Consider the following 16,056-nt stretch of genomic DNA (forward strand, 5'->3'; position numbering starts at 1 on the left):
GGGCACTAGAGGGCACTAGAGAGCTGTGGTGGCACAGTGGTGAGAGTGCAGAATTGCAGGCTGCTTCTGCCAACTCCAGCAGTTCAATTCTCGCCAACTCAAGGTCAATTCAGACTTCCATCCTACCGAAATCAATAATAAAAAAAAAACACACAAAAAAACAACCCAGATTGTGGAGGACAATATGCTGACTCTGTAAACCACTTAGGGCTGTAAAGCATTATGAAGCAATATATAAGTCTAAGTGCTATTGCAATTGCTTTCCAAAAGGCATGTTTTGGGTACCATATTGTCTATCCCTATATTACCAGTATTGTGAACTTAGCTCAATAGCATATAAGTAGTCAGTGCAGCATCTTTGGAAGTAATGTAATTAATTCACAGCAAGATGCCTTCTGAGCACCTCAGCCTGTATTTCTGGATGATATAGGCTACCCCTAGCCTCCAAATAACAGATTTGAAGTTTTCCAGTGCTATAACACAACTGATGCCAAAGGCTTTGGTTATTTCTTTTAGCAAATAAAACGATAAGGGTTTCATATTGTATGCTTCTCTTCTTCTGTGTTTTCTACAGGTTGCTGTATTGCTAATGGATACTCAGGGCACCTTTGACAGCCAGTCAACACTGCGGGATTCAGCCACCGTCTTTGCTCTGAGCACCATGATCAGCTCCATCCAGGTACCAGGCAGTGCCTTTGCAGGATCAAACGCAGGAAGCAGGTTGCTGAAAGGAAACCAGTGGGGGGTGGGGTTTTTGCATTCAGTTGACAAACATGGCAGAAATAGTCAATGGCAGATGAAGAGGGCAACCATTTCCAGCCCTCGGAGCTGTCTGTAGTATCAGCGATGGAGGTTGACACTATATAGGCCATATAAGAGAGCCAGTTTGGTGTAGTGCTTAAGGCATCAGGCTACAAATCAGGAGAGCGTGGGTTCTAGTCCTGCCTTAGGCACAAAGCTAGCTGGATGACCTTGGGCCAGTCCAATGGCAAAGTGCTTTTAAAATTCTGCCAAGGTAAACTGCAGGGACTTATCCAAGCAGTTGCACATTAGCATAAGACTTTCTTCAATTTTCTGCATGGTTTCAGGTAGCTCACATTGCAAGTTTATTTATTATTTATTTATTTATTAATTTAATTTATATACCGCCCTTCTCTCAAGAGACTCAGGGCGGTGAACAGGGCAATACATAAAAATTAGATACAAAAGTTAAAATTAGATTATTAAAACATAATTAAACAATGCCCAGAGATAATACAAATTTAAAATTGAAGTCGTTAATAAAAATCCCACCCCGTCCCATCAGGCCAGGCCAGCTTGTTTAAAGAGATAGGTTTTAAGGTCGCGCCGGAAGGAGCGGAGATCGGGCGCCATCCGGAGCTCAACCGGAAGATGGTTCCATAAATCCGGTGCACCCACAGAGAACGCTCTCCCCCTGGGGGCCACCAGTCGGCATTCTTTGACCGGCGGCACCCTGAGGAGGCCCTCTCTGTGGGAGCGTACTGGGCGGAGGGAAGTTGACGCCGGCTGCAGGTGCTCCCCAAGGTATTCTGGACCCATGCCATGGAGGGCTTTGTAGGTCATTACCAACACCTTGAACCTCACCCGGAAGACAACTGGTAACCAATGCAGCTCGCGGAGCAGAGGTGTAACACGGGAGTATCGGGAGACTCCCAATACAACTCTCGCGGCTGCATTCTGTACCAGTTGGAGCCTCCGAGTGGTCTTCAAGGGTAGCCCCATGTAGAGAGCGTTGCAGTAATCAAGACGAGAGGTCACGAGCGCATGAGTGACCGTGCGCAAGGCATCCCGGTCTAGATAGGGCCGCAACTGGTGCACCAGGCAAACCTGGGCGAACGCCCCCCTAGTCACAGCTACAATATGATCTTCTAAGGAGAGTTGTGAGTCTAGGAGGACTCCCAAGTTGCGAGCCCTAGGTGTTCTTTCTAGCTTACATGCCCTCTACTGTTTTACAAAATTTGAAACCATTGATGATTTTCTTAAAGATCTGCTTTTTGCAAGATCCAATGATTAACCTAGATCTAAGGAGAAATTTCCTGACAGTTAGAACAATTAAATCAGTGGAACAACCTGAATCCAGAAGTTGTGAATGCTCCAGCACTGGAAGTTTTTAAGAAGAGAGTGGACAACCATTTGTCTGAAATGGTATAGGTTCTCCTGCTTGAGCAGGGGATTGGACTAGAAGACCTCCAAGGTCCCTTTCAATTCTGTTATACTGTTTATATTTGTCCATCTAGTTACCAAGAGTTGATGGCAACACATTCACTAACTTTAAAATCTGCCTTGGTCAGTTTTATGGGTGTGTGTCTATTTGAAATGGTGAAATGTAAAAGATTCTATTCTATTCTATTCTATTCTATTCTATTCTATTCTATTCTATTCTATTCTATTCTATTCTATTCTATTCTATTCTATTCTATTCTATTCTATTCTATTCTATTCTGTTGGTTTTTTTAGTGCAGGAGCCAGAGCATACAGTGTTTTAGTATTTGAATTGAGACATAGAGATGTGTGATTCTGCAAAATGGTGACTTTGGAACTGCTAAATTGTGGTAGTTCATGTGAGTTAGCGAAACTATATGATAGATGGGGTGAAAACAAAATCATTACATGTTGACCTAAAAAATTGACATTGGCTTGAGATCCAAGAAGAGGCTGGACAGCCACTTGTCTCAAATTGTATAGCGTCTCCAGCTTGAGCAGAGTGTTGGTCTAGATCAGGGGTTGGCAACCTGAAACAGTGAAAGAGCCACTCGGAACTGGTTCCCTCACAAAAGGAAAAACTGGGAGCTGCAAAAAATGGGTGCGCATGTGTGCGCATGCACAGAACAAGAGGCTTGACAGAAGAATGGAGCCTAAGGCGAGACATGCAGCCGCCCTGCCCCCTCTGCTCTCATTCACTCGCCTTTGCTTGGAAAAGCTTCTGTCTCGCTCTCATTCACTCAGGTTTTGTTTGCAAAAGCTTCTCTCTCGCTCTCTCATTCACTCACATTTTGCTCTAAAAAGCCTCTTTCACACTCTCATTCACTCACACTTTGCTCGAAAATGCTTCTCTCTCGCGCTCATTCACTCACCAACTCAAAAGGCCAGCTGCGGCGCCTCCATTGACTTCCATGGGGACGCTTGGCACTGAAGGGGCCGATTAAAACCGCTCCCGCTAATGCTGCTACTGCTAAATTTTTCACTTGCTGCTTGGTTCCGATGAAACCGGAGAATCCCCGGATGCCACTGCTGGGGGTGGAGGAGGCTACCCGGGTTCGGCCGTAGCGGAAGCCAATGACAGTAGCGGTGGAGGCGGCGGTGAGAGAGACGCTGGAGGTCTGCTACATCTCTGTCAGCCTCTGCCTCCCCCGCAGAAACAAATCCCAATGCCAGCCCCCATGGCAGCAGCGAGCCCCAAGGACCGGGCAATCGCTCTGCTGGTGGGGGCTGCTGTTGGGGCGGCCTAGTGTGCTCACCGAGACGCTGGAGCGTCTTTGGCGGCAGGAGTAGCAATGCCTGCCTGCCGGGTGGAAGAAACAGGAAGGTTGGTGGCGGCAGCTACTGTTGAGGCAACTTAGTGCCCTTGCCGAGATACTGGAGGTGCTCCAGGCCCGGCGGAGCCGCCGCGCTCTGCAGCTTTGGTGGAGGGGTAGCAATGCCTGCCTGCTGGGCGGAAGAAACAGGAAGGTTGGTGGCGGCAGCTACTGTTGAGGCAACTTAGTGCCCTTGCCGAGATACTGGAGGTGCTCCAGGCCCGGCGGAGTCACCGCGCTCTGCAGCTTTGGTGGAGGGGTAGCAATGCCTGCCTGCTGGGCGGAAGAAACAGGAAGGTTGGTGGCGGCAGCTACTGTTGAGGCAACTTAGTGCCCTTGCCGAGATACTGGAGGTGCTCCAGGCCCGGCGGAGTCACCGCGCTCTGCAGCTTTGGTGGAGGGGTAGCAATGCCTGCCTGCTGGGCGGAAGAAACAGGAAGGTTGGTGGCGGCAGTGGCAGCTGCTTTTGAAGCAGCTTAGTGCCCTTGCCAAGATACTGGAGGTGCTCCAGGCTGCGCGGAGCCACTGCGCTCCGCGGCTTTGGCGGCTTTGGCGGCTTTGGCAGCAGGAGCAGCGGTGTGTCTGAGCAGCACTGCCTGGTGCTTGGAGGGGCGGGAGCTACCAGTGCATCGCCCGTGCCCACTTGCCAAGTACTGCCTGCCGGGTGCCCTGCCGCCGCTGCCTTCCTGTTTCTTCCGCCCGGCAGCCAGGCATTGCTACTTCTGCTGCAGAGTGCGGCAGCTCCGCCGGGCCTGGAGCACCTCCAGTATCTCTGCAAGGGCACTAAGCTGCCTTAACAGCAGCCGCCACTGCCACCGCCAACCTTTCTGTTTCTTCCGCCCAGCAGGCAGGCATTGCTACCCCTCCGCCAAAGCCGCGCAGCATGGCGGCTCTGCTGGGCTTGGAGCATTTCCAGTATCTCAGCAAGGGCATTAAGCTGCCTCAATAGCAGCCGCTGCTGCCGCTGCCAACCTTTCTGTTTCTTCCGCCCGGCAGGCAGGTGTTGCTACCCCTCTGCCAAAGCCGCGGAGCGCAGCAGCTCCGCCGGGCCTGGAGAACCTCCAGTATTTCGGCAAGGACACTAAGCTGCCTCAACAGCAGCCACCACTGCCGCCGCCAACCTTCCTGTTTCACAACGCTACTGTCGTTGGCATCTGCCACAGCTGAACCCGGGCAGCCTCCTCCACCCCTAGTAGTGGCATCCGGGGATTCTCCGGTTTCATCGGAACCAAGCAGCAAGTGAAAAATTTAGCAGTAGCAGCATTAGCGGGAGCGGTTTTAATCGGCCCCTTCATTGCCAAGCGTCCCCATGGAAGTCAATGGAGGCGCAGCGGCTGGCCTTTCGAGTTGGTGAGTGAATGAGCGCGAGAGAGAAGCATTTTTGAGCAAAGTGTGAGTGAATGAGAGTGTGAAAGAGGCTTTTTAGAGCAAAATGTGAGTGAATGAGAGCAAGAGAAGTTTTTGCGAGGAACGTGTGAGTGAATGAGAGAGCGAGATAAAAGCTTTCCTTTTATCCCTTTCTTCCGACACCACCTTCCCCCTGGCCATTTCTCCCGAGTCACCAACCTTCACAGCTCCCTGCCGCTAGCAAGAACTATATTTTTGAGTTTTTTACTCGTCTTTTTCCAGGCTAAGGGAGTGCCAGCCCTGCTGATGTAGGAAAAGCGAAGCAGGGGCCCTGCTGGCTCTCCAGAGTAGAGGGGCCGCTTCCTAATAAATGCGGCTGATCAGTCTTAGTTTCTTCTGCAAGGAATGGTTGGGGGAGGGGTGTGTTTGCTTCACCCTTTCCTCCCCCAAAAGGTTCCCTGCTTGGAAGGAGGAACGTGAAAGGGGTGGCTTTGGGTTTCTTTCCTTCTAACGGACAGAGTGGTGCCCAATGGGTATTAGGGAGGGTGCAGATTGGGAAAGGGGATTGCGTCTTTCCTCATCCAGCAAAACTGGCAAGAGAAAGCTTGTGGGCTGACCAACTAAGCTGCTAAATCCCGTCTTTCTAGCGGACCCTCCTCACTGGGAGGAAACCTTGGCAATGAACTGATTTGGAGGCGTGCGCGCGCGCGCGCACACACACACACACACACACAGAACTCCCCCTCCCCGGCACACCCCATCTGACCGACCCACTCACCTTTCCAGCAGTCCTCCTGTCTCTTCCTCCGCTGCCGCCATGTGCAGTCCGAGGAAGAAGTCCCACAAACCAAAGAACTTCAACCAATCAATTCAAGCTTCGCAAGTTTTTTTTCCCCATGAGAAGTTTGAATTGATTGGTTGAACTTTTTTAGTCCCACTTTTTTTTTTTGGACTGCACATGGCAGAGGACTGGGAGCCGCGGGTTGCTGACCCTTGGTCTAGATAAAAGACCTCCAAGGTCCCTTACAGCTCTATTCTAAACTCTGCTACTTTAAGATATGTGGACTTCAACTTCCAGAATTCTTTAAATTGAAGTCCAAATGTCTTAAAGTTGTTGAAATTGAGAGACACTACTCTAAAAATAGAGACCTCTTCTTGGCCATAGGGAGCACAACATAGATAGTAGGAAAGGAATTGCATACACACAGAGCATGCAAGAAGACAAGGATTTTCACAGCCATTTTTACACATTTCTGGCTTTGTTTTGTACTCAGGTGTACAACTTGTCACAAAATGTACAAGAAGATGATCTTCAGCACTTGCAGGTAACTCCATGCTGCTGCCCACCCATCCACTGCTCCATCCCTTAGAGCTGGACAATTCTGGGTGCTGTAATGTTGTAATGGTAGAAAGTGAAGAAGAACTAAAGAGCCTCTTGTTGCGGGTGAAGAAGGAGAGTGCAAAAGTTGGGTTGAAACTTAACATTAAAAAAACCAAGATCATAGCATCCGGCTCTCTCAATTCCTGGCAAATAGATGGGGAAGAAATTGAGGTAGACACAGATTTTATTTTCCTGGGCTCCAAGATCACTGCAGATGGGGACTGTAGCCAAAAAATTAAAAGAAGCTTGCTCCTGGGGAGGAAAGCCATGACAAATCTAGACAGCACACTAAAAAGCAGAGACATCACCCTGTCAACAAAAGTGCGTATAGTCAAGGCTATGGTCTTCCCAGTTGCAATGTATGGCAGTGAAAGTTGGACCATAAAAATGGCTGAGCGCCAAAGAATTGAGGCCTTTGAACTATGGTGCTGGAGAAGACTCCTATGAGTCCCTTGGACTGCAAGGCGATCAAACCGGTCAGTCCTAGAGGAGATTAACCCTGACTGCTCTTTAGAAGGCCAGATCCTGAAGCTAAAACTCAAATACTTTGGCCACCTAATGAGAAGGAAGGACTCACTGGAGAATTACCTAATGCTGGGAAAGATAGAGGGCAAGAGAAGAAGGGGATGACAGAGAACGAGGTGGCTGGATGGAGTGACTGAAGCAGTAGGCGTGAGCTTAAATGGACTCCAGAAGATGGTAGAGGGCAGGAAGGCCTGGAGGAACATTGTCCATGGGGTCGCGATGGGTCGGACACGACTTCGCAGCTAACAACAACAATTTTGTACAAAAGTATTGTATGAAACAGAAATACTGTTTGTTTTTATGCTGCAAAGATATGCAATTGTGACTCAGCATTATTATCTTCTATTCATCTAGTATTTAATTAGTTTTGATGATTTCATGTTTATTTACTACATTAGTCTTATTATTGCTAACAATATCTTTGTGATCAGGCCTGGGAATAGGAACATTTACAGCTGTGTAAGGAGAACATAGAAATCTCAGGTTCAGCTTTGTGGTATCTTCATTTTAAAATTAAAAACTACATTAAAAGGATTCAACCAACTGTTCACCTTCGGTTTCATACTTAAAGCCCTGTTTTCAATCGTATGGATTAAAGTCGTCTAGATAAAGGTGATAGCTTAATAGACTGGAGTCCATTAATACACTTACATTTTGTATATTTGATCAGGAGAAATATCATCAACAAAAGCTGATGCCATAATAAATTGACTAATTTTTACCTGCTCCCCTGAGAGCTCTTTGTGGTTTTAGTGATTTAACTAATTCTTTAGGGAAAAAAAGGTACGAACACTCTGAATTGAAAGCAATGGAGGCAATGGAAAATGCAGCTTCAACTTAAAAAACAAAGCACTGGAGTCACTGCAATATAAACAAAATTATTTGTTAATACATAGGTCTTGTTTAAACTTTTCCCCTGGCTTTCTTCTTATTTCAGCTCTTCACAGAATATGGGAGGCTAGCCATGGAAGAAACATTCCTGAAGCCATTTCAGGTAAGAAAATAATTGAGAGGTTTCCTGTGCAACCTGCAGAGATTACGTTTGATTACTGCACAGATAATCTTGAGAAATGGAAACCTCTATAATCTGAAGAGATAACTCAGTTCTTCAAGATGACCACCGGCCATTGCCTTATGGTAGAGCTGTACCATCAAATTGGTATTCGGTGCTGCAGCATTATGCACCAATATTATTGTGATATGTTGGATTTCTCAGTTCCCATCCAGCACAGCCATTAACTATGCTCCCATTTCCTTCACGATTCTGATCTTTGTAGGTATAGACACATTCCAGCATCTGGGATGTGGAAAGAGCCCTTTCACACCACAAATTCAACTCACTGCTTAGTGCAAAAATCCAAATTAGAATATCCCTGGCAGATGTCTATCCAACCTCTGTTTGAATACATTCAGTAAGCTCACCCTAGAAGTCTACGACATCAAAGAGGTTAATTTTTTGTTTTTACAAAATCCCATTTTGGTTGCTTTCACTAATGAAATTTGATTGGCTAGTATTGGAAGATTTATGGATAGAAAGTTAATAAATACTGTAAACATTTATAATTTGGAAGAAACTATTAGCTACAAATCAGCTAATTTCTTCAAAGCAACTCATTTAAACCTCACATTAAACAGATAAAACACTCTGTTCTTCCATTCCAAACAATACATTTAAATGAATGCAATGTTTTCCTCATTTGCACATTGTATTCACTTTGGTCTTGGTTTTTATCGCATTTATAGTCTCTTATTTTCCTTGTTCGTGACTGGAGCTTTCCCTATGAGTTTGCTTACGGGGCTGAAGGTGGAGCCAAGTTTTTGGAAAAACGTCTCAAGGTTGGTATTAAGAGTTGGATGTGTTTGTTTAAGTCAAAATACTCTTATTTTATTTTCCAGCTTAATGGAGACTTGTTAATCAGGTCAGGCAATAATGAAATAACCCTCACAGATTAAGGTCATCAAATTAAACTAAATCTAGTTAAGATTAAATCAAATTAGAGTCATTCTTGCAGGAAAAAAGTCAGTTGTGATTTTAAGGTGCTGTTGTTAAATTTAATGCAGAGGGCAGCAGACAGGAAAGGCCACCTGGCTGACCAATGAGAACCTGTGCATCACACTCTTTGTATGGTGTTTACAGCCCCTTAACATACACTCAATTTTGGTGGCATCACTGAAGGAAAAAAAAACCCCACACCAAAAGTGTGAATTCCTGCTCTTCTGAGATGGAAAGGTATGAAAACGTTTTTGCAAGCCTAAAATAGGCTTCATGCATTAAAAAGAAAAAATGCAGCTTCTCTCAACAGGAATAAAACTGGAAAATCCTAGCCCGTTTCCCTCTGACTCAGGTTACACCCCTGATACAGCCTTTGCATCATCCCTTTGCCTATTCCAGACTAATTTTCTCCATACTAGTTATGTATGTGGCCCACAGTGAGTAGCGAAGGACTAGACAATTTTCTTTAGCTGGGTCACACAAGGATGATGATGGTTTTGGCCTCTAAGACAGGAGTCCCCAACCCCTGGTCTGTGGACCAGTACCAGGCCACAGCATGCCAGCAACCGGGCCGCAGAAACAAGAAAAGCCCCATCTGCGGGATGTAGGCAGCACACAAAACCATGCCCCCTCCAGTCTGCGGAAAAACCTCTCTGTGGGGAACTAGTCCCAAAAGAATGGGGACCTCTGCTCTAAGACGTCTAGAAGTTGCATTGATTGGTGTGTGATGATCTTGTCAGGTGGGTGAGGCTGAATTGTTTTAAGGCTTGGGATGGTTAAAATATGAACAAGCTGCATTAAGTCTTGTGATAACTGAATACACTTATTTTGCACTTTTTAAAGGCAAAGAGATCTTAAAACACAGAAAATGAAGCTCCTAAAAATTGAAATTTTGCTATGGCCCAGTCTGGAGAGGGCAAAATAGGCTTTGAGGATGCATGAAATAAGAGATGGATAACCTCAGGACTTTGAGCCAGTAAAAGTGTGACCTGAAGCCACGTTAATGAACCTGTTTTTTAAAACATATATATGCAACTGTACAGAAGGACACTAAGTAATTTCCCCAGCCACCTAGTGACGAGGTGAGGATTCCTTTGTGGCAGCTGGCTTGTTCAACCAACTTGGAGGAATTTTGGCCTCGAGTGCTGCACATAGGATTTCAGCAGTGGCAGAAGAGGTGAACCCAGAGGGAATTTGGCTTCTACTTGAAGATAAATAAAGACGCTGGCATTGATTCAAGAATGGTTTTCCAGGGCACAGTTTACAGTAGTGTTTTTCAAACTTGGCAACATTGAGGTATGTGGATTCTGGCTAAGGAATACTACAGTTGCCAAGTTTGAAAAAGATTGGTGTATAGGTTTGGCAACTTTCGAATCTCTCTCTATTATTTTTGTGTACAGGTAGTTCTTGACTTACAACAGTTCATTTAGTGACTGTTCAAATTTACAGTGCTACTGGAAAAAAAAAAGACTTTTGACCGTTTTTCAGAGTTACAACTATTGCAGCATCCCCACGGTCACATGATCAAAATTCGGATGCTTGGCAACTGACTCATATTTATGACGGCTGCAGTCTCCTGGGGTCCTGTGATCACCTTTTGCCACCTTCTGACAAGCAAAGCCAATGGGGGGAGCCAGACCCATTTAACAGCGGTGTCACTAACCTAACATCTGCAGTGATTCACTCAACAACTGTGGCAAGAAAGGTCATAAAATGGGACAACATTCACTTAACAACAGAAATTTTGGGCTCAATTGTGGTCATAAGTCGAGGACTACCTGTACCAGTTATGAATAACAGTTTTATATTTGTCCTCCTTAAAAAAGAGTAATTGCCTGCTTGTTCCCAGGTTTCTGGAAACCAGCATGAAGAGCTGCAGAATGTGCGGAAGCATATACATTCCTGTTTCACCAACATCTCCTGTTTCCTTTTACCTCATCCGGGTTTGAAAGTAGCTACAAATCCCAATTTTGATGGGAAACTCAGAGGTGAGTTCATTGGCATGAATAAGGAACCAAGCAGCAGAAAAAACCAAGGTAGAATTCATAGCTACCAAGTTGGAGGAGCTCTTATCACAGGCCACTTTGAGGCAGGAGTGTGTGCGTCTATGGCCTGTTTTAGGGATAACTGACCAGTTATGATTGGATGGGACTTCATGTTCTGCAGAAAGGAGAGTTTTTTTTCTGCTTAATTCATTATAACCATCTGTCTTTTTTCTTAGATGAGATTTATGCAATGTTTGTTTACTTACATATTAAATTTATATGCCACCCGTCTCATTAGCCAAAGTGACTCTGGGAGCCTTACATTGCCATAAAATTAACAACAATTAACAACAACAACAACCACAACAACAACAGTAGTAGTAGTAGTAGTAGTAGTAGTAATTGGAAGGGACCTTGGAGGTCATCTAGTCCAACCCTCTGCTCAGGCAGAAAACCCTATACCATTTCAGACAAATGGCTGTCCAGTCTCATAATAATAATAATAATAATAATAATAATAATAATAATAATAATAATAATAATAATAATAATAATAATAATAATAATAATAATAATAATAATAATTAATAATAATAATAATAATAATAATAATAATAAGTTGGAAGGGACCTTGGAGGTCATCTAGTCCAACCCCCTGCTAAGGCAGGAAACCCTATACCATTTCAGACAAATGGCTGTCCAGTCTCTTCTTAAAAACTTCCAGTGTTGGAGCATTCACAGTTTCTGGAGGCAGGTTGTTCCACTGATTCATTGTTCTGTCAGGAAATTTCTCCTTAGTTCTAGGTTGCTTCTCTCTTTGGTTAGTTTCCATCTGTTGCTTCTTGTCCTGCCTTCAGGTCCTTTGGGGAATAGCTTGACTCCCTCTTCTTTGTGGCAGCCCCTCAGATATTAAATACAGGTAGTCCTCAACTTACAATTAAGCCCAAAATTATTATTGCTAAGTAAGACAGTTGTTAAGTGAGTTTTGCCCCATTTTATGACCTTTCTTGCCACAATTGTTAAGTGAATCACTGCGGTTGTTAAGTTAGTAACATGGTTGTTAAGCGAATCGGGCTTTCTTGTCAGAAGGTCTCAAAAGATGGTCACTTGACTCTGGGAACACTGCAACCATCATAAATACATGCCAGTTGCTAAGCATCCAAATTCTCCAATAGTCATAAGCGTGAAAAATGATCATAGGTCATTTTTTTCAGTGCTGTTGTAACTTGAAAAGGTCATTAAATGAACAGTTGTCAGTTGAGGACTATCTGTGAAGGCTAAAAACCAAGAGGATGAAAAAGTGTGGGGGTAGGTTTTTAATCTCTCAATTGACCAACCATTTCCAGCATAGAGCACCCCCCTATCAGTATTCCAGATCAACTGGAGAAGCCAGGATTTAAGGCACTTCAGGAAGGACTTAAAGGAGGCGGATCTTACCTCTGGTGGCAAGATGTTCCAGAGGCGGGGCCACAGCACAGAAGGCCGATGGGGTCTAAAGGAGGCCTCTTCTGCAGGGGCAAGTGGGATGGGCCAATCCCATTGGGGTGAGCCAGTCCCTCAGATAATTTGTATTCTTCTGATTGCTGTTCTGAGAGAATTTCTCTTTACCTATTCAGATACCTTCAACATTATTAGAGATTATTCCTTAAGGGAAAACTATGACCTCTACACAGAAGAGGAGAACAACACAGCAGTATCATATAGGGACAAGGTTTATTTCGTGATTGAATTATGTTTCTGATTGGGCCATTCTAGCTGGCCTCTGGGCTCATGGGCATCAAGCCAGGTTTGGCAAAGGCAGTGAACTCCTTTGGCCTAAGAGACACATTTGTTGATAAATATTTTTCAAGCTAAGGGTTGCAAAGGGGCCAGCCTAGTAATAAAATGACATTATTGCGATAGGGATTTCAACGGTTTTTGGAGGAAAGTTATGTGAGAGTGAATTCGAAATGTTTGTTTTATTTTATATATATATATATATATACATATATACAAATATACATACACACATACACACCCATACACCCACACACATTACTGTTGAACAAACTACTGGTATTGTTCTCTCCTAATTCCCAATAGAATGTTAAGATGAGCATGGATCAGATAGTTCCAACCCTCCAGGTTTCAAGAATTGTGTGATCCTAACAGTGGTGGCCATCTACAGGTAAAGGTTTGGAGGGTGTAATAGATAGTAGATCATGTCAGAAGGTCCACCATTAACACATTAGTGAGGACAATCCAGACTAGGCAAAAAGAGCATGGTGGCTGGGCTCACCCATTGCATTAGCAATAGCAGTTAGACTTATATACTGCCCCATAGTGCTTTACAGCACTGTCTGAGAGATTTACAGTGTCAGCATGTTGCCCCCAACAATCTGGGACCTCATTTTACTTACCTTGAAAGGATGGAAGGTCGAGTCAACCTTGAGCCGGTCAGGATCGAACTCCTGGCTGTGGTCAGAGTAAGCCTCCAATACTGCATTCTAACCACTGCACCATCAGGTTCCTAATTAATTAATTAGTTAATCCATGATATGATCTGCTTGGTTTTGGCTGTGCTTGTTGAATCAATTTAGCAGTTTTGGTTTGTGGCTGATGGTTTATTTTGAGCCTAGTCATTGTAGCTTCTTAGCATAGTGTAGTTTAAATCTAGCACAATGTATGAACCCAACCATTCTCACCAATACATTGATGAGCAATTTATCTTCTGATTCTCCAAATTTCTATTATTACGTTGAGCACCCTACCCTGATAAAATTTATCTTCTTCGATCAAATGAAGTAGGCCATCTCTTCTATTGCCATCTTGAGCTTTTCATCCCCTTTTGGTACTATGGAAAAGTTCATATAAATCACATTGTGTTATATCTGCCTTGATGTCTTACTTGCGGATAATAATTAGAAATATGTTGACAGAAAGCGTCCAAAAGATCCACGTCATAAGGCAGTATTTTGGACAATTTGGTATAAAATTCATTATTTTGATTTAGGTACTCAGTCATTGGTTCACTCTGAAGTCTCCTGAGGTCTTGGGGTTTCTAGTGTGTGCATCACAAAAGGCATATCATAACCAAGGGTTCATCTTCCCCTTACAGAAATAGACGGTGATTTCATCAAAAACTTGAAAATCCTGATTCCCTGGCTGTTGAGCCCCAAGAGCCTGGATGTCAAGGAGATCAACGGGAATAAGATCACCTGCCGAGGCCTTGTGGAATATTTTAAGGTGAGCTGCAAATATAAAAGAGCGGGCTTTCTGGCTTGGAAATCTCCTTTCGCTAGGGATCAGTGGCTAAGGTCCCGTTGCCGTATTGGGCTCATATAGAAACAGAAAGTGACCTCTGTGGGAGCAGATTTCTCCAGAAACAGTTTAGTGCGTAAAAACACCTTCAGATGTTACTGAACTAGAAGTTTACCATCTCCAGTGCTAGCGATGAGGATTGCTAGGTGTTGCACTTAAATAATATTTAGAAGTCACAGCTTTCCCATTCAGTAACTGGAAAAAAAACCCCAAAGACTGCATTTTTTTAAAGATATATTTGGAATCACTATTAAAGGCATAGCATCCATGACATAGTGGGAGCTGTAGGGTTAATGCAGTAATTAATATTATAGCTCTATAAGTCAGAACTTAGAAACACTTTTGACATTTTTTTTTGACCTAATATTTTATGTGCAGGTTTTAAATGATGTTCCATATCAATTGGAGTTTTTTTTTTCCCACTTGTCTTTCTCCCAGGCCTACATTAAGATCTACCAAGGAGAAGAGCTCCCTCATCCAAAATCAATGTTGCAGGTAATTCTGGGGGGTTGGGAACATATCGGAAGGAGAAAACATTTTTTTGCTATCAATTCCTGTCAATCATGAGAGATGACTTACAGGCGAATCAAGTTGTTTAAAGGTATTGAGATGCTCAGATCCTGCACTTCCCATTAATTTGGAAGGCCAGCAAATTAATGGAATTGAATAGTGTTGGGAGAACATAATTGAGAGCACACTACTATGTGCAAATGGCCAAGAGGTCATAGTGATATCTCTCTTTAGTTAGAAATATGCAAAAACACTCACAATTCAATCCAGCCTTGTTTTCAGAATAAACCATAAACCAGTTTTTTTAATACTTTGCTAATGTATACGGGTGTACCTGCATGGTTGAAAAACACTGAAACGTATTAATTTTGTTCAAGTATAGCAAAATAATGTTTACTTTCAAAGGAATAAAAAGTAAATGTCACTAAAAGTTATTTAGTGGACAAAGTAAATATTTCTACTTATTGCTTAGCAAGGCATCTTGGTCAAAATCATTTACTATGCCTTTTCCAGGTCTATGCTACATGTTTGTCTTTGGCCCTAAGAAGATAAAAAGTAGAAAGGAGTCCTAAGTATGTCTCTAGACCACTTTTCCCGCCCTAATACCCTCCAGATGTGCAAAATACTAGCTCACAAAGTTTCTCCACGATGGCTGAGAATTCTAGGCATTGTAATTCAGCACTTTGGGGCGATGCTTGGTTGGGAAAGAGTTCTTAGTTCTATAAACAGGCCTTTGAGACTTCCTGTTCCAAACTAATTGGATGACAGCCTTGAACTGAAAGTTGTATGCTGTGGATCAATGTTTCTCAACCTCAGCAATTTCTCAACCCAGCAACATGCTGGCTGGGGAATTCTGGGAGTTGACTTCCACACATCTTAATGTTGCTGAGGTTGAGAAACACTGCTGTAGATGATCCTAATGTTCCTCCATTGCATCTATTGACTGCCATATAACCTCCTTTACTCGCAAAATCCAAATGGCTTCCCTTGTCTCTGTTTTTCTCCCCTTTCTATCAAAATTGCTGAACAGTAAGGAAAAGAGCAGTCCCTGCTGATCATCAGCTCCTTACTGATTAATTGAGAACTAGCTCCTTACTGATTAATTGAGAACTAGCTCCTTACTGATTAATTGAGAACTAGAGGAGGGATTGGTGGGGTTTTTATTTTTGTATTTTTATTTTTGTATTTTGGGTTTTTTTATAAATGCAGTGTATTAATTGTTTTAATGGGCATTTATTTAATCTTCTTTTAATATTTGTAATTTTGTATTTTATTCTTGCCCTGTGCACCGCCCTGAGTCCTTCGGGAGAAGGGCGGTATAGAAATATTAATAAAATAAATAAATAAATAAATTTTGTGGAAAGTATTTAATTAAACCATATAATAACCTCTTCCCCGGTTAAATGTGCATTCGCTAGGAGAGGAAAAAAGGGGTTTTAGATGGAAAAAGAGAACTGATCGGAGTCAACTCGAAGGAAT

General features: G+C 43.5%; 1 protein-coding gene across 2 annotated transcripts in view; it reads left to right on the forward strand.

The window, feature by feature from the left end:
- ATL1 (atlastin GTPase 1) overlaps positions 1 to 16,056 on the forward strand; it is a 42,896-nt gene that overhangs the window by 19,451 nt on the left and 7,389 nt on the right. For both annotated transcript variants that reach the window (XM_081325177.1, XM_081325178.1), the window contains exons 4-10: positions 575 to 679; positions 6,158 to 6,208; positions 7,727 to 7,783; positions 8,533 to 8,625; positions 10,632 to 10,770; positions 13,865 to 13,992; positions 14,506 to 14,562. In XM_081325177.1, coding sequence (XP_081181303.1) covers positions 575 to 679; positions 6,158 to 6,208; positions 7,727 to 7,783; positions 8,533 to 8,625; positions 10,632 to 10,770; positions 13,865 to 13,992; positions 14,506 to 14,562 — 630 coding nt within the window. The remainder of the gene's footprint in view (positions 1 to 574; positions 680 to 6,157; positions 6,209 to 7,726; positions 7,784 to 8,532; positions 8,626 to 10,631; positions 10,771 to 13,864; positions 13,993 to 14,505; positions 14,563 to 16,056) is intronic.

The sequence above is a fragment of the Vipera berus genome (genome assembly GCF_964194415.1).
Source record: "Vipera berus genome assembly, chromosome: 1".
Taxonomy (NCBI): domain Eukaryota; kingdom Metazoa; phylum Chordata; class Lepidosauria; order Squamata; family Viperidae; genus Vipera; species Vipera berus.